This window comes from Aulostomus chinensis, chromosome 10 (assembly GCF_037954235.1).
Source record: "Aulostomus chinensis isolate RoL2024-O1b breed Wild chromosome 10, RoL_Achi_v1.0, whole genome shotgun sequence".
NCBI classification, from domain to species: Eukaryota; Metazoa; Chordata; class Actinopteri; order Syngnathiformes; family Aulostomidae; genus Aulostomus; species Aulostomus chinensis.
The window spans coordinates 27273316-27299707 of NC_141329.1; the positions used below are offsets into that span (position 1 = coordinate 27273316).

The 26392-nt window shown below is 47.6% G+C and overlaps 3 protein-coding genes across 5 annotated transcripts in view; all 3 read left to right on the forward strand.

The window, feature by feature from the left end:
• The first annotated feature begins 39 nt into the window (after positions 1-39).
• Positions 40-1606, forward strand: LOC147255094 (E3 ubiquitin-protein ligase TRIM47-like). Its single transcript, XM_086215287.1, has one exon. It carries the CDS (start codon positions 141-143, stop codon positions 1149-1151), a length of 1011 nt encoding a protein of 336 aa, XP_086071413.1. The 5' UTR covers positions 40-140; the 3' UTR covers positions 1152-1606.
• Positions 1607-3548: 1942 nt separating this feature from the next.
• On the forward strand, positions 3549-5732 carry LOC147255095 (uncharacterized). The gene is made up of 2 exons (XM_086215288.1): positions 3549-3936; positions 4095-5732. The coding sequence occupies exons 1-2, from the start codon at positions 3626-3628 to the stop codon at positions 4927-4929; spliced, it is 1146 nt and encodes a 381-aa protein (XP_086071414.1). The 5' UTR covers positions 3549-3625; the 3' UTR covers positions 4930-5732.
• A 547-nt stretch (positions 5733-6279) lies between these two features.
• myo7aa (myosin VIIAa) overlaps positions 6280-26392 on the forward strand; it is a 33016-nt gene continuing 12903 nt past the window's right edge. Inside the window, exons 1-19 of one of the 3 annotated variants that reach the window (XM_086216776.1) lie at positions 6280-6551; positions 10987-11054; positions 17967-18080; positions 18299-18451; positions 19498-19682; positions 19913-20034; positions 20442-20584; positions 20724-20837; positions 21053-21121; positions 21228-21312; positions 21546-21622; positions 21754-21873; positions 22368-22510; positions 22616-22826; positions 23188-23323; positions 23683-23789; positions 24633-24692; positions 25359-25496; positions 26058-26216. In XM_086216776.1, coding sequence (XP_086072902.1) covers positions 11037-11054; positions 17967-18080; positions 18299-18451; positions 19498-19682; positions 19913-20034; positions 20442-20584; positions 20724-20837; positions 21053-21121; positions 21228-21312; positions 21546-21622; positions 21754-21873; positions 22368-22510; positions 22616-22826; positions 23188-23323; positions 23683-23789; positions 24633-24692; positions 25359-25496; positions 26058-26216 — 2154 coding nt within the window. In that variant the 5' untranslated portion in view covers positions 6280-6551; positions 10987-11036. Of the gene's footprint in view, positions 6552-10986; positions 11055-11895; positions 12317-17966; positions 18081-18298; positions 18452-19497; positions 19683-19912; positions 20035-20441; positions 20585-20723; positions 20838-21052; positions 21122-21227; positions 21313-21545; positions 21623-21753; positions 21874-22367; positions 22511-22615; positions 22827-23187; positions 23324-23682; positions 23790-24632; positions 24693-25358; positions 25497-26057; positions 26217-26392 lie in introns of those variants that run through there. The other 2 variants (XM_086216774.1, XM_086216775.1) reach the window with 2 other exon arrangements.

The following is a 26392-nucleotide window of genomic DNA, read 5'->3' on the forward strand; positions in this document are numbered from 1 at the left end:
GACCAAGGCCGACGCGTTGAGGCGGGTGCTATAAGAAAGAACCCCTTTCCCAGTGTTTGCATTCAACCGACAACCTGCCAGACTGCAGAGGGAAAACTGAGATATTCCAATCAAAGTTGTTTTGCCACCAGAAGTGAAACATGGCACAGAGAGTTGAGCTGAACCCAGAATCCTTCAAGTGTTCCGTGTGTGTGGCGGCCCTGAAGGAGCCTGTGACCATTCCTTGTGGGCACAGCTATTGTAAGAGCTGTATCAACGGCTTTTGGGATGGGAAGGATACTTTCTCCTGCCCTGCGTGCCTGGTGACCTTCAGGCACAGGCCCCTCCTGGTGAGAAACATCATGATTTCAGATTTGCTGCAGGAGATGAAGGATTCTGAGCTGCATGCCCACACGCTGCTGGCTGGACCTGAGGACGTGGCGTGCGACGTGTGCGTGGAGAAGAAGCTGAAAGCTGTCAAGTCTTGCCTGGTTTGCCTGGCTTCCTTCTGTGAGGAACACCTGGAGCCTCACTACTGCGCAGCTCCACTGAGGAGACACAAGTTGGTTGAGCCCTCCAAAAACCTGCAGGGGAACTTCTGTCCCCGTCACGGTGAGGTGATGAAGCTGTTCTGCCGTACCGACCGGCAGTGCGTTTGCTTGTCCTGCTTCACGGAGGAACACAGAGGTCATGAAATCGTCTCAGTTGCAGAGGAAACCGCAGAGAGACTGAGAGAGCTCAAACTGGCCCAGCGAAACCTCCAGCGGCAAATCAAGAATCGAGAGAAGGACCTGGACTTGCTCCAGCAGGTGAGGGTCATCAATGTGAGCGGTGGCCCAGTGGAGCGCGAGAGCAGAACGAAGGCGATTCGAGTGAAGTACGTTCAGAAGAAGCTGCAGCAGGAAATCAGCGAGCTGAGGAGGAGAGAAGAGAAGCTGAGGCAGCTGTCCGTGTGTGAGGACCAGGTCCACTTCCTGAAGACTTACACCTCATTGCCAAAACTGGGCGGCTCCTCCTCAAGCAGCGTCCAGCTTGGGCGCCACTCCCGGGACTTGAAGACAGCCGCATCTGGGGTCAAAGGGAAGACCCGTTGTTGTAGCACCCCGGCCCTCCAGAGCGGGGGCGCTCTCCCATCGCTCTACAACTGCTGCGTCATGCTGAACCGTCTCTGAAACCGGGACTCGGGTTCACACGGCCTCTCCGCGCCGGACTGAGTCACGGCTCTGTTGATTTGACTTATTTCATTTTTTGATAAAGATGGATCCTGTTGCAAATGCATTGTGATTGTTGAGAGCTGCATGCAGAATCAAAACTGAGAATCTGAAATTAAAAACTGAAAAACAGAAGGAAGCTGAGAGCGTGCATTTCTCCATTTGTTTGGATTTTATCGTGGTTATTGTGACTTTTGATCCTGATTTACCGGAATATCAGCGAGCATGGAGGTTGAGAAGTTGAGTTTTTGTGAAACAAAACAGCTGGTTAATACGGGTCACCGGACCGCCGGACAGCTTCTAGTTCATACAAGAGGTCAAAAGCAGCTGGGTGGTGAAATTTGGAGTGAACTGAACCCTTAAAAACAGTCACTGTTGTTTCCTATTGTATTGATTGAAAAATAAAGGTAACATAAAATTCAGAATGTGGTGTTGCAACTCATTTTTGCTGAATTTATCTGACTGTAACTTTATTGTCATGTCATCATCCTTTAATAAAAGCTTTGCTCTCATATGAGTGAGGGCTAATATCCCTTAATTTATCTTGTTAAAAATGGTACTGAGAGTATTCACAAATACATTGCTTAAAAATGCCATTTGGAACTTTCCAGGCGACGAGTCATTAAATAACGATGCAACCTACAAATTAATCACTGGGTCCTCGTACTGGTCCTCGTCCTGGTACAACTTGATGAAGAATTCGTCTTCAGAATATCGCTTGGTGTGGATGCAGTTCTGCTAAATGGCCACTAGAGTGCAGCAAATATCAGAGCACACGTCGAAGCGCTTTGAGCAGAGGAGGATGAGCGTCCATCCCTGGCGCCCAGCTGATGCTATTAATCTTTAACATCATCAGGGGCGACAGTTTTCAGTGTCATGTGAGAAAGTGCACTTTACTCTTACGCCTCACACTTTGCCAGCAGCACAACCTGCGTTTCACGTATGGAAAGGAAAACATGACCGGATTAGGAGGACGTTTCATGAACTGCCACAGGTAAACGTGAGTAGCCCTCTGGACCTGTTCGCCAGCCTGTACCCTTCACTGTCCTCCTGCTCCACTCATTCTGGGACTTTTAGGGGGCGATGTGGTGCTGAACATCTGGACTTCAGTGACTGTAGAGTTTTCCCGTCCGTAGTCGAAGTCACAAAGCTGGACCTTGCAGGTGTAGAGCAGAGTTTCTTTTGATTTAGACGTCAGTTTAAGGTTGTGACAGATAATGAATGAGAAAATGGGCGGTTCCAAGTTTGATGTAAATAAAAAAAACAAATGATAAAGTTCTTTTATAGTAGTTTAATGGCCTTGTCAGCCACAGAAAAGGAGGAAGTTGTGTCTTTTGACACATCGTCACCTTGTAAAGACACAAACGATGAGCAGACGTGTCCACCTGATGGTTCCAGTATTCAATCTACTGTTTGATCTCCACGGAGAAAAAAAACATCCAAGTCACTCCGTTGTGACCAGCCATGAATGCAGCTGTCACTCATTTCATGACACGCCAACCATAAAAAAGCAGCTGACTTGTGTTTCCGCAGGGTGAAACCGTTAACCTGCTGGTTAACCTTCACAGCTTTCCTCGCTGCCTCATCAAACCCAGCAGGAGCAGCTTTTGGCACACTGACAGTTGCACCCACCGTCGAGGTCAAAGGTCACGCAGAGATGGAGCTGACTTTAAAATGCGGAGATGGGAAGAATGCAGGTCGGTGAAATCGGTCGACACAGATGGTCGAAAGTCGTCAACGTTTCTGCGACTTTAACCTTTTGTTTGTTCCAAATCTAAAATGATTTGCTCACTGGCGTCACATCCCCAGAGGACCCGCCCACAGCTCAACTCTGATTGGCTCGTACTTGGTGCCTCGGGTGCATCAGGGTTTGGAGCCAATCAGAGGAAGAGGAGGAACAAGTCACTGTGGAATGTGACACACGTTCTTCTGTTCAGCCTCAATTTAATCAGGTCTGGTGCACTGCAGACATGGATCTCTTTAACACGAGAGAGCTGACGAAGAGCAGCAGCAACACAGTTTCAAGGTGTGATAAAAGCTCATGGATAAAGCGACATAAAAATATGAGATAACACGTCGACTCACATACCCACTCAGCAGAATTCACCACAGCTTTGAACCCATCTAAGGTCACGTACAGGTCAAGCTTTCAGGTCCGACTGAGGATTCGTCCGCGGAGACGGTGCAGAGAACCTGAAATTTTTCTTTCCCACTTCTTTTGTGAACTTTGGGAATGAAAAAAACACAAAGTGAACCAAGATTTAAGTCTCTAGTTTAACGTAGAAGATAAATAAGTAGAAGTTTTACCAAGATTTTACCTCTAACTGCTCAGCTATAAATGCTCCTCCTTCTGTGTAGGTGTGGTTCAGTACTGGCACACCCCCTTTGGAGTCCTCCACAACCCGGGCGACCTCAGTAAGCTGGACCCGGTCTATATGCATCATGACAGGAGCCTGGTGCTCACCAACCTCAGCGGATACCACAGGGGTCTGTACCACTGCCTCCTGCGGCGCCCTGAAGGATCCACACTGTTCCCGTACGAGTTCCACGTGGATCACGACAATCAACAGGACCAAGCGGATGGCGAGCAGGCGTGTTCCCGGTTCAGGAGGGAGGTCAGGTCTGTGTTAGAGGAGCAGGAGGATGTTTCGGATGGGCAGTTTGCAGGAGCAGTGGCGGCCTCGGTGCTGCTGACCTTTGTTCTGGGCTTCAGCGCCGGAGCTCTGAGCAGGACACATGTTCTCAGGTGGGTCCAAGGTCAGGAACGGCCGGTTGGCGTGCATCTGTGGTCCCCTCTGCAGCGCAATACGTCAGAACTGAATGGCAGAAGTGTTCTTGATTCACATTTCTTGATCATTTTCAGCCGTTTCTGAATGTTGGACATGTTGCTACATTTCCTCGTAGGTGCTTAGGTGCAGTCACGAGGTTAAAGTCGCCGCAGCAATCCGACATGCAGGACCGTAGCTCTGAGGTCAGTATGACAACCACACCACCGATGTACCACAACCAGGCCTTTCGGATGGAACAGGACGACTCCATGAACAGGACATTCCCGCCCGCCAAACCCCAGAGAAGCTTCAGGGACAAACGGCAGGTGGAGGAGCAGGAAAGCACCGCTTATATGGAGGGTTGTGACCTCTTGAGAGAGGAGGAGAAAAAGGTGGAGGGGTTAAGAGTGGAGGAAAAGACAGTACAGGGTGAGGCAAGGATAGAGGAAGAGTATGGCAGCCGTCGTCCATTAGGAGAAAGTAAAAGCAAAACAGATGAGGAGAAGTGCAGAGAAGATGAGGAGGAGAGAGATGAGGGCAGTGCGATCGTGGAGGGAGAGGAGAAAGAAGAAGGGGCGGGAGGCCAGGAGGAGATGAGAGGTGATGAAGAGACACGGGCAGGTGAGAAGACGGAGGAGGAAGAGGGTGGGACAGACACTAGCAGTCAGCAATCGTCTACAGATTCAGAAGAGGACGGGACCGGGGAAGGAGAACCGCCGTCCTCCCTGCTCTGCCGGGAACGTCCCAGCCGCGTCATTCGCCTGTATCAGTATGACGAGGACGGCCAGAGATACAGCCACCTTCCCAGACCCGGCCCCGATGAGCCAGGCCCCGCCCCCAGGCTCAAACAGCGCTCCGCCTCTCTAACGCGCCTCAGCGCTATCATGGCCGCCGCCTCTGCAGGACCCCAGGGAAGAGAGACAGAGAGCGAGGAGATGCAGGAGAGGCCACGCTTCCACCTGGAGATATAGGACACAACCCTGGGAGCGTGTCGCACAACCCCATTCCAGTCTAACGTCACGTCATCGACCCTCTAACTATCAACCTACCTGCAAGGTGTGTGTCAGCGATCTGGTCGATCATCCACATAAAAGTCCAACTGAATGAACATTTTGTTTCCCAGAGGATGAACCCTCCTGACCTTTGCAGCGCGGGGACGTTGGCTCGTGTGAAATATCTCATCTCCGACTGGTGCGGACATTCTTGGCGCCGATAAACCTGAGTCATTCTTATCTTTTGCAGTTTTAATTTTCCAGTACAGCAGCACAACATGAGGCCACAGCCTCTTTGGTGGTGAGGTCAACTTTCACTCATCCAGTGCAGCAGCAAAATATAGGGGAGAGTGTGCTGACTATGGAGGAGTGGCTTCTGGGATTGAGTGTTTGATGTCCTCACCGCCTAAATAAACACATCAGGTTTCATATTTTAACTTCCTGTGTCCCTTCTGGCTGCACTGACCAACCACAGACTCAACCCCCGGTTCTTCTTCTTCTCCCGTCCCTCCATTTAAGACCCTCACCCCTTTCCTTCGTGACGTAAACGAGACGACGTCACGCCAACTAAGAGTCTGATCGCTGGTAACGAATGCTTAATTAACTGTCACTAATGCATAGTTAAAGGGAAGGTTCACCCAGAAATGGAAGCCCAGTCCCTCTCGTCTAAGCGCGACCTTTACAGGCCACAGCAAAAAAAAATAAAAATAAAAAACATGGATGGAAAAACCGTGAGAGGTTTTGAATGAGGTTGTTTGTTCGCCACGCCAAAAGATTGTTAATAAAGCAAATTGAATTCAATCAAATTCAGTTCTGCTCATGAACAAATGCTTATTTAGCACTTTTATATAACTTGCCATGAACTCACCGTTGTTAATTTACCGTTCATTTTGCTAAAGGTAATTCTTGCTTACGTCACTTTATGTGTATGCTGTGTGTGCGCAAGCTTGTCTGTGAGTGTGTGAGTGAGTGTGTGTGTGTGTGTGTGTGTGTGTGTGTGTGTGTGTGTGATTACAACCTCCTCTGAGTTCACCTCGTCACCCCTCACTCAGCAGCAAGGATCGGTGGCAGTGAATGAGCAGCTTGCTGTGTCGCTGTTAATCCCAACGAGAAAGAGGGAGGGAGGAAAGAGGAGGAGGAGGAGGAGGAGGAGGAGGAGGAGGAGGAGGAGGAGGAGGAGGAGGAAGGATTCAGTCACTTCTGTACCTCCATATACCTTCACAGAAGAGGAGAGAGGGGAGAGAGAGAAAGATGGAGAGGAGAAGTCAGAGCTGGGAGTAACATGGGAGGTAAAGAGTTATAAGAGGCACAGAAGAAAAGGAGAACCGGTTGTAAAAAAAAAAAAAAAAAGGTGGAACATTTTCAGGTAGGAGGAGAAAGAAGGGGACACGTTTACTCCAAACTTCCTCTGGTGTGGGATTGACAAGTGGTTTTCCCTGGAGGAAAACTTCCTGATTTTCCTGTCTTCATCCCTCCATCCACCCAGCAGGACCTCTATGGCGGCACGGGGCTGACGGCCGGGCAGCGAAGCGTGTTGGGACCTCGCCAAACAGCAAGTAGGCTTACAGAGGCGTGCTGGCTTTAATGCGTAATCTCTTTATGTGAGTTTGTTGTGCCATTGCGTGTTGTTTTTTTGTTTGTGTGTTTGTTTGTTGCACTGTGGTCCAGGAGGCACGTCACAGTTTTTAATTGACATCAAAATGTGTAGGTCAGTTACCGCTGGGCCACACTTGAGCCTTTGAACAAACGGGAGTAGCAGCACGGATTATTGCTTCGGTGCAAAAACCCGCCTCCCTTGTGTCTTCCGAGTCAGTCTTCAGGATTCTGACGGGTGTCAGGTTCACCAGGTTTGTGAGTATCCAGAGAACCGATGCTGAAAACGCCACAGCCTCGCCTGGACAAACACGTCCTGCCACACGAACACCTTGAATATCTGAGCCAGGTTTTCCTTCCAGCACCGCCTCCCTGACCCTCCCTGAGCACGCACAGCTTTTTCACTCTTATCTGATTGTGATATTATTCTCAGACACGCGCGTAAAGTCAACGCTCGCACTTGAACACAACTTGTGAACCGTGAATCAAAGCTGAACCTTCACCTGAAGCTCAACCGTCGTCCTGATGTCACTTCTGAGAGTGAAACAGCTTCTTGAATTGCATGATGTTATTCATAAAAAAATCATTCAAATCTGCCTTGCAGTCAGAGCGACACTCACTGACTTCCCTCCGTGTTGCTTGTTTCTTTCTTTTGTAGAGATTTGGTTTGCATTTCTGATGCAGCAACGGTGTCCTCGCAAAATAAACGCAATGGGCCTTGTCTGATCTCTGAAACTTGCAAGAACACCCGTTTGACAGCAAGTAGAGTTGTTTCATGTCTTCACAACTCTTCCCTGAGGGAGAGAGAGAACCCTGATTTATTTCACGCTCCAAATTTTCATTAAAACTTCTCATTCTCAGCATGCAGGTTGCTGCTGGCTTGGAAGGCGCTGGAAAAGCTGCCCGGCCGGCGGCAGTGATATTCTATGATAAACCACCCTGTCCCCGGCCATCTCCTCTTTTCAAACTCTGAAAGTTCTGAACCACGTGTGTTTTAGGGGAGGTTAACTTCTCCTGAACTTTGTGAAAGCTCTTCGTCTGTCACCTCACATTCGTGTTGGCCTAGAAAACCTCCGTAACCCATCGCCTGTGGGCCTGATATGCGTCCACAGCTGCCCAATTAGAGCGTTTCACTGTGCCAGTCGGCCTCTCTCAGCGGGGGGTTGATGGCACCTCCCTCAGGCTGTGGCGAAGAGTGGACAGGAAATAGATTTGGCCCCCTGATTGTAATGGGGTGGCGTCGCTGCCCTGCACGGCGGCCAGATGTGAAGCTATACCTCCGAGTAAAGACGGTTCCGGGCCGACCTGCTGCTGGAGCCGGGTCGGTCCTGGGTGACTCATCCTGAAGCTGGACAAGCAAGGACCCTTTTCGAAGCCTCCATTGCAAACATGTGCTCCGAGTTCTACCAGCGGTACGATTCCTGCTCGCAGAACCTTTTGCAGGATAGCGTAAAAGGAGAGATTTGACCAGGGAGTGTGTAAATTTTAGGTCTGCCAGCTGATGTGACACTTCCTCATCTCACTCTGGTGTGGTCACTTTGCTTTCTGGCTGATGGAATTTCAGACGGCGCTCAATCAGACGCTCAGATGGCCCCAGACAAAGAGGCCAAATGAACAGGGAGAGAGAGAGAAACAGAGAAAGACAGCGAGGGAAAGAGAGAGAGCGAGAGAGAGGACTATACACTGACATCCGTCCATCCTTATTCCTTGACTCCCTTTTTTCCTTGTTTTCCTGTTACTACATCTGACCTCTCCTCCTCCCCCCTCTCCTACGTCCTTCCATGGTTCCTGTTTTTCACCCTCTATTAATCAGTCCCTTCAGCGTTTCATTCATCCTAACTTTCCTTAAACATCCCCTCTTCCACTCTCTCTATTCCTACCTGCTCCTTTCTTTTTTTTCCACACGTTACCGGTGACTTCACATCTCTTTCCTCTTTCTTTTTAAATGTTTTGCTTCCAGTCGTTTCACTTTCACTGCGTCACTCACCTTTTGCTAATGCGTCTTAACCTGCAGCGATAAAATCTGATATGTTTCCAAGCACACACACACACACACACACACACACACACACACACACACACACACACACACACACACACACACACACACACAGAGGCCATGACTGCACATAAACTTTGTCCCAGACCTCCGCCGAGGCTAATGAGACACTGAAATATTGATGTGTGTGTGTGTGTGTGTGTGTGTATGTGTATGTGTATATGTGTGTGCGTGCGTGTGTGTGTGTGTGTGCACGCGCGCGTGTGTGTGTTGTACAGCCATCTTTCTGAGGTCCAGTTTGAGTTCTTCTCTGGGATGAGGGCATTTCCATCATTCCTCACAGGGACTTTTTTTCGTGAGGTTAACTGGATTATGTGGCTTACTGAGCGAACGGCTGGATAAAGAAGACGTGGATTACACTGGACGATGCTCTCGAAGTACGTAAACAGACATTTTGGGTCACTTTCCCTGTTGTCAGCCTTCAGTGGCCATTAGCTCCGAGCTAAATAGACGTGGCAGGCTCTTTCTGCTTTCTGGTGTGGGGAAGAAAAGAAGAAAAAAAAGGGGCTTCGTGAACTGTCGCCTTTTTAAGGGTTCTTGGAAGGCAAAATACTTTTTTTTGTGTGTGAGGATTTTGGTTTTAAGACCAAATGTGGCCTGATGGGGCAGAATATGCATAATAAAAATGAATGGCTGCACTGTAATAGTGTGTGAGTAGGAGAGAACACTTGAATTACATTTATTCATTTGCTGTGGGTGTGGGGGGGGGGGGTGTTTACATCAGGTGTAACTGACTCTGCTTCAAAGGAGAAGCTTGAACAAAAAAGTCTAATGAGGTCGAGGTGTCACAGCTGCCATGTGTCCAAAAGTTCGAGGATCAAACTGAAGCCTCATTAAGGAGGACTGAATAATTCACCAGGGCTAATAACACCTGTACACACACACACACACACACACACACATACACACACACTTAAAGATAGCGTCCATTACATGCAGGCGGAGCAGTTTATACACAAGCAACTAAATCGGGCGCTGATGAATAACGTGTCCAACGATACACACTGACAAACACACTGCAACAACTCAAAGGTCACTGAGTTTGTGAGCCCTGGAGTCGTATTACACCCTGACTCATCACTAATGAACTAAATTTAAAAAAAAAACTACATTACCGTTGTCGTGGAGATGAGTATGTGGATTTTAAAGTTCCTGACTGCAACTGTTGCAGCTGCAGGGAGCTTCTCACCAGAGGGAAGTGGGTTCTTCTACTGTAAAATACACTGAGAACAAATAACAAGAGAGTGCAGCTGGAGATGCAGAATGTGAGTGAAGTTCTGTTCGGAGCGCGGGATATGACTGTTACTGCCTCAAAGTGATCAATTACTGCAATGTATCAGGATTCATACACACACGTATGCAGTAAAGTATCACCAACGCTGCCTCTCAGCCAGGCGAGCTGTCCCGTGGCTGAGCGAGTGAGCTCTTTTGGGGACCACCGTGCTGTCTGCTGACAGGGGGGCCCCTGGTTCAGGTCTCATGTTGCCTCCAACTATGTTGAGGATCAATGCTGACACTATTGACCACGTCCGGATGAGTGTGTGTGTGTGTGTGTGTGTGTGTGTGTGTGTGTGTGTGTGTGTGTGTGTGTGTGTGTGTGTGTCCCAGGGTTGGGTGGAAGATACTGATCCTTCCAAAACTTACAAAACATGCATGCAGAGTAGCAGAAGGTTTAAGGTGGATTTTCCATCAACAGCGTCGTACTGCACGGCTGAAACGTGTTCTTTTAGTTTGCTGTGCTGCCAGACTGTACGACACCCCGACTGTTCCCCTGCATCCACGGCGCTGAAGCCTGCCTCTTCATCCGTGTAGGGACAAGACAGCGTCTAGTGCCTTGGTGCCTGATCACGCCTGTCCAGAGAACTGGATTTGAGGGAAAGAGAAAGTAGACCCTAAATTGTTTTTTAAAGGGCAGGCCTCTGTCCTTGGCAGGCATCTGGGAGACATCCACGCGTGTAGAAACCTCACTGACTCACCAGCCGATATTACATGGACTCATTACTGTCAGGGGTCGAGTTCACGTACATGAATCAGAGGACGTTCCTCTCCGTTAACCTCGCTGCCACGTTTGCTCCTCTGCATCTCCAGTCGACCGTCTGCTGCTGCTGCTGCTCTCTCTGCCTTCACCTCTGTCAGCTTCCTGTGTTGTGATACCTGCGACATTTAAAAATAGGACCAAACAGATCTTAATAAGCGCAGTTTTTACACTTGTGCTGCTCCTTTGCTCGTGTTTGCAGGTCTGTAGCTCGCGCTCCCTGTCTGGGAGAGGAACCACTGCCGCCTCTGCCCAGTTTCCTTCTTATTTGCCTTTATTTCCTTTGTGTCACATTTTTTTCCAACTCTTCTTGCAGGCGTGTGCTAATCACTCCCTCCGTCTCTATCAGGGTCCACAGGTGACTGCTGATGTTCACACGGAAGGACAGCAGCCAGAACCATGGTCATTCTCCAGCAGGTATACACACGCGTGCGCACACACACGCACACTCACGCGTACACATACGAGCATGTTCACACACACTCACTTTCAAAAGAAAACACACACACAAACCAAAAGATTTCTTACTGTACTTCCTGTGACAGCAGTGTGACAGACAGCTGATTTGACTGCTTTGTGTGTGTGTGTGTGTGTGTGTGTTTTAGAGAGAGAGAGAGAGACAGAGAGAGTATAAGCCCTCTTATCAGGACCTCTAGTAATGTGACAAATGTAATTTCTGAGTTGCTGAATAAAGTTAGACTCAAGTCTGAATTTAGGTTAAGGTTAGGTGGGGGTTGGGCATTATTTGGTTCAGTTTAGGATTAGGATTAGGGCTTGGTTTAGGTTGTCCATATGGATGGAAGTCGGTGGAATGTCCTAACAAGGATGTGCAGCTTGTTGCATTGCAGGTGAAATACTCATTAAACCCTCATTAGACTCGACTGAATCCTCTTTCTGTTTGGCTCATTTCTCTGCCTTACAATTGTGTGTGTGTGTGTGTGTGTGTGTGTGTGTGTGTGTGTGTGTGTGTGAGTATGTGATTGCCCTCAGTGTCGGTCTTTCTAAGACTCTGTTAATGCGTAGCTGAGCTCGTCAGGCTTTCTGACAGACTAATCGGCTCTGACAGCGGCCCCCTGCTTTGGAGGGGGGCAAAGTAGGGCGAGCCAATAAAACTAGCAAACACACACACACACACACACACACACACACACACACACACACACACACACATACATGGATCAGCTGATTTCGTCACCCCTCTATGTTCATGTTTTTTTTCCACACACACTCCAAATTCCACCCAAACTTTGAAGGTGGGATCACGCTGTCCTGGAGTGTGAGTCGGCTGAAAGGCAGCTGTAGTTGTTTTTACACCAGAGAGGAAAGTGGCACCTCTCTGACGCGCAGCTGAGCATCTTTTATGTCCTGCTGCGGAGGAAAACGCAGCACGGGACAGACGGACATGCAGATCAAGATTTTAACGTTTTGAACACCTTTCCGAGGAGGCTTTGCTTCAGAACGCTCCTGCTCAGGCAAGAAAATAATACCGACCACCTCTGAACTAGAAGAAGAAGACCAGTGTTTGCAGTCCTACTAAAAACGGTGAACGATGTGGGCCTCTTAACGAGACGGGGGTAACCATGACAACGGGAGTAAACAGGAGGGGATCTGATTGGACGCTGGAGGGCTGGGATGTGAACGTACGCTGTCTGAACTTCAGATACGGAACACTCATCAAGGTAAAATCTAGCTGTCAGCTGGTTTAGATATCAAAATACTGCATTTGACAACGTAGCACCAGGGTAGATTCAGGATCTGAGTTTTCCACAAAAAGTCCCTCCTTTCTATAAATGCTCATTGGGTGAGTTTGATTCCTGATGCACTTGAGCCTGCAGCCATTTAAAGGCTCTAAAAACAAGAAAGCAGGCCTCAGAAAAGTGTGGCTGCTTGTGTCACTGCGGTGCTGCAGGGGTGAGGTCAGCATCGCCATGGGTTCCCGTGAGCAAAACAAAATGAAGACTAAAAATGAAGTGTGTAACTGTCTCTTAAATCTCCATCAACGATCTAATTTTTGCGTATTTCCTTTGGCGAAAGGAAACAAACTCTCCATGTCACTTGCTCACCAAGGCAGAGAGGACAGCTGGTCTGTCTGGTGAATTCCTGCACACACTTTGACAAATACCAGCGCAATTAGCCAGCCGCCGTATCCCATCCTGTGACCTTTGACTCTTCCATCTAAATGCAAATGAGAGCAGTGCCTGTATCAGTCACATGGTCTCTTACCAGCTGCACCATTAAGAAGCTGTCAGTGCTGACGGCGGAGGATTTATGGGTCCGGCAATTTCAGCAGGTCTTAAAGTAGAGGTTTGGAGAAGACCAGCAGAGGGCAGAGAGACGCCGCAGGTAGCAGGGGAGAGCTCTGGTCTGGTGTCTGCTTACGACTCCCCGGAGACGCTTGTATAACTTGTAGTAAACCTTGAACACAAAGAGGGTAACGAGATACTGCAACGCTGCAGGTATTTCTCAGAGCGATGACTGTTACCTTTAACCAGAACCTGGAGCTTTTTCCCTCTGGCAAGACATAAGATCACCAGTATCCTGCAGCAGTTGACACAAACTGAGAAGAAATATCTGGTTATTTTTCCTGACTGCATGCAATACCTATAAATATCTAGTCGTGATGCTTAAGGTTTACCTCCTGTATCCACCAGGTGGTGCTATGACTAATCTGTCCTCAAAGTTCCTTGGCCTGTGCTCCACCCGTCCACAGAGCCTGGAGAAAACTGGCCGCTTAGGTTTCAAGTTTTACAGGATATACGTGTGAGTTTACTGGATATCTCATCAGAGTCCATGTGAAGTTGCTGCAAAAGACCGTTTCTGTTTTAAAGATCAGGACAAATATCTTCATATTTCCAATTTATTGGAAGAACGGGAGGAAAACTGCTTCCAGAAAAACTGTTGAACAATCACGCGATGGAGTCCAGAGTTTTAGTTATGAGGGTTTTATGGATGCAGAAGCTCTTCCTCCTCTCTTCAAAAACTGTTTCTGAGCCTTTTTTTTCCATTCATGTGAGAGTGATGTAGATGAGGTGGACATGTCCCCGCCGCCAGGCTCTGAACCCTAAACCAGAGCAGCAGGAAGGCTAGTTTTCGGTCGTCAGTGTGGTTTGATACCTTCCAACACGCGTGTGGGTAAGAGAACACCTGGCTCATGTTTGAATAAATAATTCACTTGAAGAAAGACGCGATGAGAAGACAGACTCTTGGCCGCTGCTCATTACATCACAACACGCCCGGTCACACCCGTGCAGAACGTGCGTAGAAGTAACCATAGTAACCATTCTATCATTTATACATGCGTGTTTACAGATATATCAGTAGGTGTATCTTAAAAGAATACTTCTATCGTAGACAGACATCCATTTTCTACCTCATATCCTGTTAAGGGTGGGGGTGGGGGGGGTGGAGCCTATCCCAGCAACCTTCAGGTGAGAGGCAGGGTTCACCCTGGACGGGTCACCACTCCATGGCAGGGCCAACACATAGAGACAGACAACCATTGGCTCTCCCAGCCACGCCTACGGTCAATTTAGAGTCTGGATTAACCTGGTCCCCTCTTGATGTCTTTGGACTGTGGAGGAAGCTGGAGTACCAGAGAGAACCCAGCAGGAACAGGGAGAACATGGAGACTCACCCAGAAAGACCCCGTGCTCCAGCCGGGGCTCCACCCACAACCTTCTTGCTGGGGGGCCACAGTGAGGACCACTGCACCACCGTGCCGCCTCCATTCACAAACAAGTAGCATAAAATATTCTGAGGGGACAGTTAAACATGGACAGATCTGGATTTGGACTTGCCGCTTACTGAGCTCGTCAGATGGTTTATTTCACAGAATCTCCTGAAGCCCCGCCCAAAGAATCCATTTGGGAGAAATTCAGAAATACTCATCAGGTGATTGGATGATCCATCTGTCTATCAAGGGCTAGCTTCAGTCGATCAGAACTGACGTGATTGCCAAAACCAGTTAAAAAAAAAAGGAGAAAGAAAAGGACATTTCCATGAATGTTAGCATTAAAATAATGATGCTATATGCTAACCTCAGCGGGATTGTCGCTCTGAACAAAGAGCCTCACTTTCATCACACCCAAACCACGCCCACATCTCCCCTGAGGAAGCTCATTGGTCATCAGCATAACAAGATGGTCATTTTTGCGTGATGTCGTGAGCCAACAGCTAAAACAAGCATCTTGGTTCGTAATCGACACGTTCAAGCACCCTTTGAATCGCTTCTGTTGTCCTTTGATGGAATTAGTAACGTCCCTACAGTGTGTTGAGCTTCAGGGCCACCGTACATGTTGTCAGTGATTCCCATGAGTGCAACATGTAACCCTCCGACACAGACGACGAGCTCCGTGATCCCCCATGTTAGAAATCAGGGTAAAAACCATGTGCGGCAGTGTTGTGGCGAGGGTCTGGGTCCAGGTTCAGAGAAAGCTTGGGTTTATTGACCAGGTTAGGGTTTGGTTAGCCGTGGTTTATAAAGCCCACGCAAAAAGAAAACGACACACCAAGACCAAGCTGGCATATTTATCGCAGCAATCTGGGCGAGCGCCAGTGAGTTAGCACATCCGTCCGTGTCTGGTTCATTGACCTGCAGGCTTCATTGATCTCTGAATGACGTCTGTGAAACAGGCAGCTGCCCCCCCCCCCCCCCCCCCCCCCCCGTAGACTCATGGCTCATGAGGGACACTCGCCCATAAAAGTTTGCCTGCGGCGAGTTCAGGCCAGCCAGTCAGCACCACAACACTTGAGCCGCTATTAGTTGCATTTGATTTAAAAGGCAAAAGCAAGGGGTTTCCAACCTCGACTGCTGGAATGTGAGCAGGATTCAACAAAAAAAGAAAGAAAGAGAAAAAAACAGGCAGATTTTTCTTCTTTTGCTTCCCTGGTTGATCAGCCGGCTGCTGAGAGTGTGACTTCACCTCCCGATGCAGCGAGAATGCATGCAAAACACTGAAAAAGTGAGTTTTTTTCATAAAATGGCATCAACCTGCAGTTGTTTCACGATCATGTCTCATCCTACACCAGATTCATACTCGCTCGTCTGCAACTTAACTTCTTCTCAGTAAATCACCAGTTCAGACGTACTGGTCTCTGATCACTAACCAGATTAACCAGGGGTTGTATCCGCCTCAGAGACGAGCGATGGATGAGTGAAGGGTGGTGGAGGGGAAGAAAGACAGTCAAACTCAACCGTAAAAGAAGATCCGAAGAGACGGACACCAAGCAGATCCTCCGTGTTAAATAATTCAGGTGGTTTCTGATAGTTTGGTGTGGACGTTGCTCGTCCACATGCGCGCGTGCGTGTGTGTGTGTGTGTGTTTGAGTGTGAGTGAGTCCATGTGTTCATATTGGACGTTTCTCTGTGAGGGGACTGAGTGCCTCCAAGGGTACTGTGTTTGTCGAGGGTCAAGATCGAAGACCCAGGTCAGCGTTGTCGGTTTACACTGGCACTGAAGACTGCATAATGTCCTTCAAGTGTGTGTGAGTGTGTGTGCGTGTGTGTGTGTGTGTGTGTGTGTGTGTGTATATGAGAGAGAGAGAGAGAGAGAGAGAGAAACAGGTGCTTGCTGGTGTAATGTTCAGGTGGCTCAGTTTGCCAGATGGAGTATTTAGTTAATTAAACTGATATACACACTCCCCGCACACACACACACACACACACACACACACACACACACACACACACACACACACACACACACACACACACACACACACAGTAGGTCGCTTCCATTTTTTTTTTAGATGTATGTAAGAGTATGATGAGAAAATCCAAAATGACAAAGCAAAAACAGGAACACATTCACTTCCTTTAAAGGCCTAAAACGAGACATCTTCACATGAAGTGGCGTGTCAAGAGGTTTGTTTTTTTTATCCCCAATCAAAGCAAAACGACACCCAAAAAGTTTGTTTTTGTACTTCAAGTGGTCACAAATAGACGTCTTGAGTTCAAAAGCATGATTTTATTTTACGTCCACTGCTGCATTTGCTCTTTGTCACCCCAGCAGGACGCAGCCACATTTATCTACCTTGAAGCTAAAGGCTAACAACAGGAGGACATGTTAGCCCTTCTATGCAGCAGGTTTCTCCTCGCTGTTGTTGAAGCGTCCCTCTCTGACTCATGCTGTTATTTTGTTTAACTTCCAGGCCGTCTCCAATGCGACAGAATGATTTGCTATAAAAACAACAACAACAACAACAACAACAACACATGACTACAGCTCAAAGACCATAAACAAAGAATTACAAAGAAAATCCATCTTTAGTGTGTTCACCAGCGCCGAAACCCAACACCCGCTGGACACACCTCAGGAGGAAGTGACATCTTGTTGCCACGGGCGATGGGGAGGTTGTAGGACGCTGGTGTTTGAGTGTTGCAGTGGGACTGGGGCACAGAGAGGGAGGGCTGTCAAAGGGTTGCTGCTGCGGCGGGGAAACGGGGGCTGGACATGACGCGATATTTTTAAAACTGGTTTCCTCTTTTGCTGACAGCTGAGACAGAAGGTCACAAAGGGGATCGTTTGTTTGGAGGATAAAATGTTGAAACGCTCCGCATCGTTTCCTGGCATCTCCTTGAAGAGCGTGTCAGCTGACGAGCCCAGGGAACCTGCGATGAGTCAAACGCATGAGGACTTTTTGATGAGATCCTTCATCCTGTAGATGAAACTTGAATCTTAGCTGGATCATTTATGTGGATATTTGGACGCGTGTGTGTGCGCGTGTGTGTGTGTGTGAAAATACAGAAGACACACCTTCACACCTGTTGATAAAAAGACTTGACGGCCAATCATTGCGTGATTAAGTGTGTATAAGTGTGTATTGTGAGCATGTACAAGCGTCGGGACTATGTGGAACTCTATGAAAAGGATCAGGCCAAATGGGCTCTGCTCCGCAACGTCAACACGGTGGTGAAGCACAGCACGCTGCTGCCGGTACGCCAAATTACCTGTATTTGATCAAGAGTTGCTGTTTGTACTGCGAACGATGTGGGAGGAATGTTCCGTCTCTTGTTTCATGAACTGGACTGATTGTACGTCTCCTGTGGTCTGAGCGTGAGGGAGAGGAGACTCACACAGACACACAGCTATTTAGCTTAGCACCATGGATGGCGGTTGGTGGGAAGCGTTAGCACACAGTGGTGCCATCAAAAGCCCTCGATTCGATCCAGATCAGGGTCTCGGTTTGTCCAGAATGAATCCTCCTCCTCATCATCTTCTGGTTTCTCAGATTACAATCAGAAATTTGACAGCGATTATAGAATTGAATCCCCTAAGTTTACAAATATTTAGCAAAAATCACAAAATCCTACTTGTTTTTTTTCCCCAGGGCGACTATGTCTGGTTGGACTTGAAGACCGGTCGTGAGTTTGAGGTGCCGATCGGCGCTGTGGTCAAACTCTGTGACTCGGGTCAGATCCAGGTGGTGGATGATGAAGGAAACGTAAGCCCCCTGCCTCCAATTCAGTATTCTTGAGAGTACGACTGCATTGCCTGTGTTTTGATGAACCATCAAAAAATGTCACAAGACATCTCAGCAGGAAAGTGAAGAAGCCGATTGCCCTGAAATCCCAATTACCAGCTGGAACATTCTGAGTTTGCTGAATCCGCCATCGTTGACTCATCTGTTTCTCTTTGCCTCGACTCCTCCCCTCCGCCCAGGAGCACTGGATCTCCCCTCAGAACGCCTCCAACATCAAGCCCATGCATCCCACCTCCATCCACGGCGTTGAGGACATGATACGCTTGGGAGACCTCAACGAGGCCGGAATCCTCCGCAATCTGCTCATCAGATACAGAGAGAAACTGATATACGTGAGTGTTGCTGCTGTCCCCACCTTTGGCCCTGCTGCCTCCCTCAGGTGAAACTCCTTCAGAACCTGCTCATCAGACGCAGCAGGACAAGGAGCGAATGCCCTGTCGGGGGTTACTGGAGAAAGTGAGGCGACCTCTTCACTTGTTTGGTGGATTTTTCCAGTTTTCCAACATCTCTAAATAGCCCAGTCTGGTTTTCCTGCTGAGAACCGGATCTGTCCGTAATGCTTTGACCGATTCTTTCCTTTTTAGCTTCCAGTAATTTGCATATGGAAGTGCAGTCCAATTACAAATGGTCACTTGAGACATGCGTGGAGAGGAACTGTAACACCTCCTCCTGACGCACGCTGGGCGTTGCTCTCTGTTTCCTCCCAAATCAAATCTCGGACTTTACTGTTTTCGGGTCTCCATTTCTTGCTTCTTTGTCTTGTGTTTCTTTCCTCTTCCCTCTGAAGACCAACTGTGGCGGCAGGGTGAGTTCGCTCCTGCATGTCAAGCATAGCTGGAGAACAAACTGCCCTTTGCTGAAAATAATGCACTTCAGAACGTATTTAGTGCAACACCTGCACGGCCCCAGAGACCGCAGCATGCAGCGCACGCCCTCCTCACGTGTGTCCGTTACCTGCATGTGTGCTGCATGTTTTAAATGTCCCCTGTTGTACTGAATTCATTCACGTTCGACTGTTGTTAGTTTGACTAAACCTGACTTTTACTGAACTCTCTCTGAGATGATCTTCAGCTCAAGTCAGACTACCATACTCGTGTGAGGCCATGATGTTGTGCTTTTACTACGAAGCGAGCGAAGCCTTCCGATCCCATGAAGGAATTCAATCATTGTTGTTTTCCATCGCATGTCTGGAGATTTTCCTCTTCAGACTAAACAGAGAATCGTTGCGTTGATTGATTCAGACGACGCCGATATTCACATTTCACTGCGGCTTCGTTAGGATCTTGGATGAGTTACTCGCCGTTTTGTGTTTCATTTCAAGATCAAATCAACTTGCTCTGTTTGCCATAAACTCACCAGCTTCCTCCTCTGTCCGCAGACGTACACCGGCTCAATTCTGGTGGCCATCAACCCTTATCAGCTGCTGCCCATCTACACTGCCGACCAGATCCGCCTCTACACCAACAAGAAGATCGGGGAAATGCCGCCCCACATCTTTGCCATCGCTGACAACTGTTACTTCAACATGCAGAGGAACAACCGCGACCAGTGTTGTATCATCAGGTAAAAGTGGTTCCGGTCCAGTTCTCCGTCACAAGAGAAGGGTGCACTTCTTCTGCATTGGATGCCACGAGTCAGTTTACACACAGTTTTGCCTGAAAATTTCATTGTACTTAATTTAAGATCAAATACCTGAACAAACATGAGATAAGACCGACTTTTAAGAAAATATTTCAAGAAATAATAAACATTTTACTGCAAATTCTTCAACCTGTGTACATTTATATTCATAGTGGAGAGTCCGGAGCTGGAAAAACTGAAAGCACCAAACTGATCCTTCAGTTCCTGGCCGCCATCAGTGGTCAGCACTCCTGGATAGAGCAGCAGGTCCTGGAGGCCAACCCCATCCTGGAGGGTAGGGACACACACCGCGTGTACCTGAATACAAGCAAACTGTGTGTGTACAGCTTATTGCTGCTCCCGCTGTTTTCTCCAGGAACTGATATATGCGGACGTGGTTAAACCGCCTCTGATAGTCGTGCTGTAGGGTCCTCAAACCACTTCCTGTCTGAGTTTCCTCCCGTTCCAAGAGCCTTTTGATGCTGGAGGAAACCGTCCTCACTGACACCAAAGCTTTCTCTCTGAGTCTGTCCCTCTTCCTCTTTGTCACTGGCCCTGATGATGTAAACTAGAACTTCCTCTTTTTGTGCCCAAATATTGGTGTATAAACACGCTCTATCCTCCTGATCTGATGATAATATTTAGGACTTCAGGAACACGCGCACAAATACGCGCGCAATCAGTGTCATTGCTCTCTTGCAGCCTTCGGCAACGCTAAAACCATCCGCAACGACAACTCATCCCGTTTTGGGAAATACATCGACATCCATTTCAACAAGCGAGGAGCCATAGAGGGGGCCAAGATAGAGCAGTACCTGCTGGAGAAGTCCAGAGTCTGTCGACAGGTACGGCCCCAGCTCACACCTGGGTTTTTGTTTAGGATTCAGCTCATAATCAAACCAAATTATCTGTGAATGGCTTCAGGGGCGTTTTATTTGATGTCTTATTCATGTTTTCCTCCTCTCTCGCTCTCTCTCTCTGCAGGCGTACGATGAGAGGAACTACCACATCTTCTACTGCATGCTGAAGGGCATGACTGCGGATGAGAAGAAGAAACTGGGGCTGAGCAAAGCCACCGACTACACCTACCTGACCATCGTGAGTTCCACCGCGCTGACAAGCCTTCTCAGCGTCGTTTCCTGAGCTCCTATTTCCACTCAGCGTTTCCTGGGAAGGTTTTTGTGTTTTCCGGCGGTTTGTCCCGTTCCCATTGATGCGATACCTCAGGAACGCCTTGGGGGAATTTCTTTAAATTTGGCACAAACATCCACTGGGACTCAAACTGAAAAGATTTCGATTTTGATTCTCTGCAGGGCAAATGTACAGTCTGTGATGGCCGTGACGACATGAAGGAGTACTCTAACATCCGCTCTGCCATGAAGGTACTGATTCAAACCACACGACTGAAGACCAGAGGCACCAGCCTCAGGTGTGTGTTAATGAATCCTGGTAAACGGCTGCGCACCTGTCCATCGCTCTGCTCCACAGGTGCTAATGTTTACAGACAGAGAGAACTGGGAGATCTCCAAGCTGCTGGCTGCTATTTTACACATGGGAAACCTCCGATATGAAGGTGAGCTAGAAGTCAATCTTCGAAGAGGATTAAATCAAAAATTAAGTCAATAAATCCGTTTGGTGAACAGGTAAATCCTGTTGCGTCAGTCTGAACATTTTCACACTGCTATGGCAAGAAGAGACCGCTACCTTTAGCTTCTTTTTCTATTAGTACTTTTATTTATGTCGTCATGTCCGTGCTGGAAAAGATATATGTATGTAACCGTGCTCTGTTGACCTTTGACCCTGCAGCACGTACCTATGACAACCTGGATGCCTGTGAGGTTGTGCAGAGTCCTCATCTCACCACTGCTGCTACGCTACTGGAGGTGACACACACACACACACACACATGTACGCACAGTAAGTGTCTTTTTTTTAATCCATCCCACTCATACTTGTGTGTGTGTGTGTGTGTGTGTGTGTGTGTGTGTGTGTGTGTGTGTGTGTGTGTGTTCAGGTGAACGGGAAGGATCTGATGAACTGTCTGACCAGTCGAACTCTGATCACCAGAGGAGAAACCGTTTCCACTCCTCTCAGCATGGAACAAGCCCTGGATGTTCGAGACGCCTTCGTTAAGGTACAAATATATATATATGTATATTTTTTAGTAAATTTGCTAACTTTCGTTAAAGTAATCAAGTGTATCAGGTGCAGGATATTGGTTTGTACAGAAGTATTCATCCTCACCCTCTCTTAGTAAGTCAGCCATGATTAGTAGTTGAAGTAGGCTGAGGCTGAGGTGCTGCGTCAGATCACTGCGCCTGCTCAGGAAAGTAGTTCCGACTATGTGCCTGCTTTGAAAACCACATAATTCTGAATTATGTCATCACGAATGTCATCCACAACCCCAGTTGTATTAATGGCAAAGGCTGTTTTGGGAGATTAGTGCACTTGATTATTTTTCACAGAGTTGGGCTAACACTTCCCATCCACTACCATTCATTGTGCTAAGCTAACTTGCAAACAGCTGGAGTCTTTGCCTGCAGAGGGCAGCGAAGGGTATTTATGCATCTTCCAGTAAATGATTATAAATGATGAGATTGTTTAATGGCCATAATTATGTGTGTTTAGGGTATTTATGGCCGTTTGTTTGTGTGGATTGTGGACAAGATCAACGCCGCCATCTATAAGCCTCCGTCTTCACAGCCCAAAGCCATAAGACGGTCCATCGGGCTGCTGGACATCTTTGGCTTTGAGAACTTTACCATTAACAGGTATGAGATAAACAAATAAGAACAAAATAAATGAATCAAATGATCCGTTTGATAGCGAATCCGAGTGAATGGAGTTTCATCCCGCCCTCCCCCTCCGTCCTGCAGCTTCGAGCAGCTTTGCATCAACTTTGCCAATGAGAACCTGCAGCAGTTCTTCGTCCGTCACGTCTTCAAGCTGGAGCAGGAGGAGTACAACCTGGAGCACATCAACTGGCAGCACATCGAGTTCACCGACAACCAGGACGCTCTGGACATGATCGCCATCAAACCCATGAACATCATCTCGCTCATCGACGAGGAGAGCAGGTTCCCCAAGGTAGCAGATCCAGAGTCACGTGTGGTCAAACTACAGCACCAATGGCTGCTTTCATGCTAACGTCAAACGTGAGAATGTTTCCAGTGCGACATTTCTGGAGATCAAACTGACATTCAGCACAGAGACCACAAGCCCCATCAGCCCCCTGTAATCACATGTTATTGTGTTTTTTAGTGCCTGCCTTTCACAGACATGTATCACAGAAAACAAACATAATTTCAAAAATAAATGTTTTACAGGAACTCTGTGCTGGAGTAGATATTGCTGGATAAGCAGATGTTTAGCATGGTGTGTGTGTGTGTGTGTGTGTGTGTGTGTGTGTGTGTGTGTGTGTGTGTGTGTGTGCGTGCGCGCGCTGCAGGGCACGGACACCACCATGCTGAACAAGCTCAACTTCCAGCACAAACTCAACACTTACTACATCCCTCCCAAGAACAACTACGAGACGCAGTTTGGCATCCAACACTTTGCTGGAGTGGTTTACTACGAAACCAGAGGTCAGGAAACGTTGGGCTACGTGATGTCATGGGCACGTGTGTGATCACGCAGCTCATGAGTGAAATCTATCAGTCTATATTTCTCGAGGGGCGGAAGATGTCACAGATCAACTGGCGTTGGCCTGCACACCAGAGACTTACACTGACTACTTCCTGTTAGCTCTCTGCTAACAAAAGAGGATAAATAATTCAGTCATAAACCTTCAGAGGTTCCCGATGTTGTCAGACTAAATGGGTCAAGTTATGGTAGTGAAACGAGTCCTTTCACCGGGGTTGTGCGACGCTCAAACAAAACTCTGTGTGTGTGTGTGTGTGTGTGTGTGTGTGTGTGCGTGCGTGCGTGCGTGCGTCCCCTGCAGGCTTCCTGGAGAAGAACAGAGACACTTTATACGGTGACATCATCCAGCTTGTTCACTCCTCCAAGAACAAGTTCATCAAACAAATCTTCCAGGCGGATGTTGCGATGGTAACACGCACACACACACACACACACACACACACACACACACACACACACACACAGATTTAAAAACTTCTTGAATTTACATCATCTACATCCACAGTTTGAGTACGTTTGATGGACAAAAACACTTAGAGGCAAAAAAGTAGACGAAACAAATGTGTAAGGATTATTTACCCACAACTGCTGTTTACCAGAAATTCCACTGCGGTTCCTGTAAACGTCTCACAGTTTGTGTGTGCAACCGGAGCCAAAGATCCCCGACTGCACTGTTAAGCCCATGAATCAGGCTCCTGATTCCGAGCGCCGTCCGACCAGTACAGGAGACGCTGAGCGCTACACAAACTGTGCTGTTTGCACTGTGGCTTCATGAAAGAAAAAGCTGTGAGAAAAAGTTCATTTTGTTGATATTTGAATTGTTAAAAAGTGGTGAGACGTAGCAGTTTCACACACACACACACACCCGTCATTAACCTCGGTCACATAAAAGAACGCATGTGCTGATTTATATAAGCGGGAATATTGGACTTGAACTCACATGTGACTTGCAGCATCTGCAGCTCGATACGAAGCTTGATGGTTATTTTAGCAATGAGAAATAAAATCAGACTTTTGTCTGAATTTATCAACTCAGTGACTACTTTGTGTTACTTTTTCTTCCACACACATTAGTTGGTTTTTTTTTTTTAATTGAATGAATTTTAAGACTTTTATCAGAGGATGAATCTCGACCTGCAGCTCCTCCTCCTCCTGCATGCCTTTTTTTTTTCAAAATAATCTGCATGTTTCTCAGTATTTTCTTCTCTATCTCTGTGTGCACGTGCATGTCCTCGCCCTGCTTCTTGACAGTTTCTGTGTGGTTTTGCTCCTGGTAGTTCAGTAGATCTTCCTGCCGGCACTCTTCCCAAGGTAAAAACAATTTTAAATTAAAAAAAACCACAACAACAACCTTAGAACACAATCTGATCTGCTCATGTCCTCATCGGTCTTTTCAGAAAAACATAATTTTGTCTTGTTGTTCCCCAAATGCAATAAGTTTTTTTAGCTAATCAGAAACCATCCCTATCTCTAACTTACGATTCATATTTATTCGTTATTGTCATCAGTTCTTATTTAAGGATAAATGTTAAGAATTCAGATTTAATGTAAAGTCCATTTTTGGGATGGATGGCGAAGGTCTCATCCCCAGGAAGGATTTACACCCTAAAACTTGTGATTTATTGTAGGAAACTGACTTCAGATCCATGAACCAGAGCAGCGGCTCTTCAAAAACACACCTGACATGAACAGAATCATTAGCTCATGGCTAACAGCTAATTCCAGCAAAACGTGATATTTGAGAAACGACGTCAAAAGTCAGATCAAGTATGACAAAACAACAACTTTCTAATAAAAACTTTCAAAATAAAATAATGCTTATCGCGCTGCTAACTATTGATTTGGTTTTCTTCATGACATGTTGCTCCAAACCAAAGAAGTTGTTTGTTTATTCTTTTAAAGACAAAGAGGAAAAGAGCCACTTTGGTTTCTGACACTTTGCTCTCTCTCTCTCTCTCTCTCTCTCTCCCCGTTTAGGGGGCCGAGACCAGGAAGCGTTCTCCCACCCTCAGCAGTCAGTTCAAGAGATCTCTGGAGCTGCTAATGAGAACGTTGAGTGTCTGCCAGCCGTTCTTCGTTCGCTGCATCAAACCCAACGAATACAAGAAGCCCATGGTGAGTGTCTCGAGTTTCTACTCTCTGGAAATCTGCACTAGAGCCACCATGGAGTCGCTCTACTTTTTGAGGGCCACAGATGAGCTTGATTCCTCTTAGAATGACTTTGAAACTTGGCCGCTCTCACGTTCTTCAGCAGTGTGGCAGCAGAGGTCGTCGGAGCCTGTAACCTTCTGGATGTTCTCTTCTCTTGTGGTAGCAGGATATTTGGTGTTTGAGCATCACAAGAACTCTTCCTGTGCAACCCAGAACACACACCAGCAACTGCTGGGGCTGTCCTTTTTTTTTCTTTTTCTGATCACCTGCCACACACACACTCACTCACACACTCACACGCTTCTAACTGCTGGCTGTCCTCCACATCAACCACAGGAGTTGCAATATGTCACTAAAGACTGGATGTTTTCTACGACTGGACAACGAATCCAAATGTGTCACTTTCATCAGGCAAAGCTGGGCGACGTTATAAACATCGTGGCTTGAATCCATTCAGGGTTGATAGAAGGATCAACTTCATCGTAAAGCAGCTGACACATCTGGTTTCCTCCTGCGTGTCTGCAGCTGTTTGACCGGGAGCTGTGTGTGCGCCAGCTGAGGTACTCGGGTATGATGGAGACCATCCGTATCCGCCGGGCAGGTTATCCCATCCGCTACACCTTCGTGGAGTTTGTGGACCGCTACCGGGTGCTAATGCCCGGAGTCAAACCGGCGTACAAACAGGTAGAGTGAAGCTAGCGTAGCTACAGGTGTGTGTGTTTGTTTGGGTGAGTGTGATTTTTACTGGATGGAGTTGTAGTTTCACAAACATGAGAAAACACTGAGTTTGTTGGGGACTATTTTTGTTCGCGTAGGGATCTGGAGTTAGTGCTCTGGTGAGTGTGTCTGGCTGCAGTAGC

Excerpts from the sequence above, each read along its gene's own strand:
- LOC147255095 (XM_086215288.1), top strand. The coding sequence starts at position 3,626 with ATGCATCATGACAGGAGCCTGGTGCTCACCAACCTCAGCGGATACCAC. Across the intron at positions 3,937-4,094 it reads AGCAGGACACATGTTCTCAG|GTGCTTAGGTGCAGTCACGA; the intron begins GTGGGTCCAAGG and ends ATTTCCTCGTAG.
- LOC147255094 (XM_086215287.1), top strand. The coding sequence starts at position 141 with ATGGCACAGAGAGTTGAGCTGAACCCAGAATCCTTCAAGTGTTCCGTG.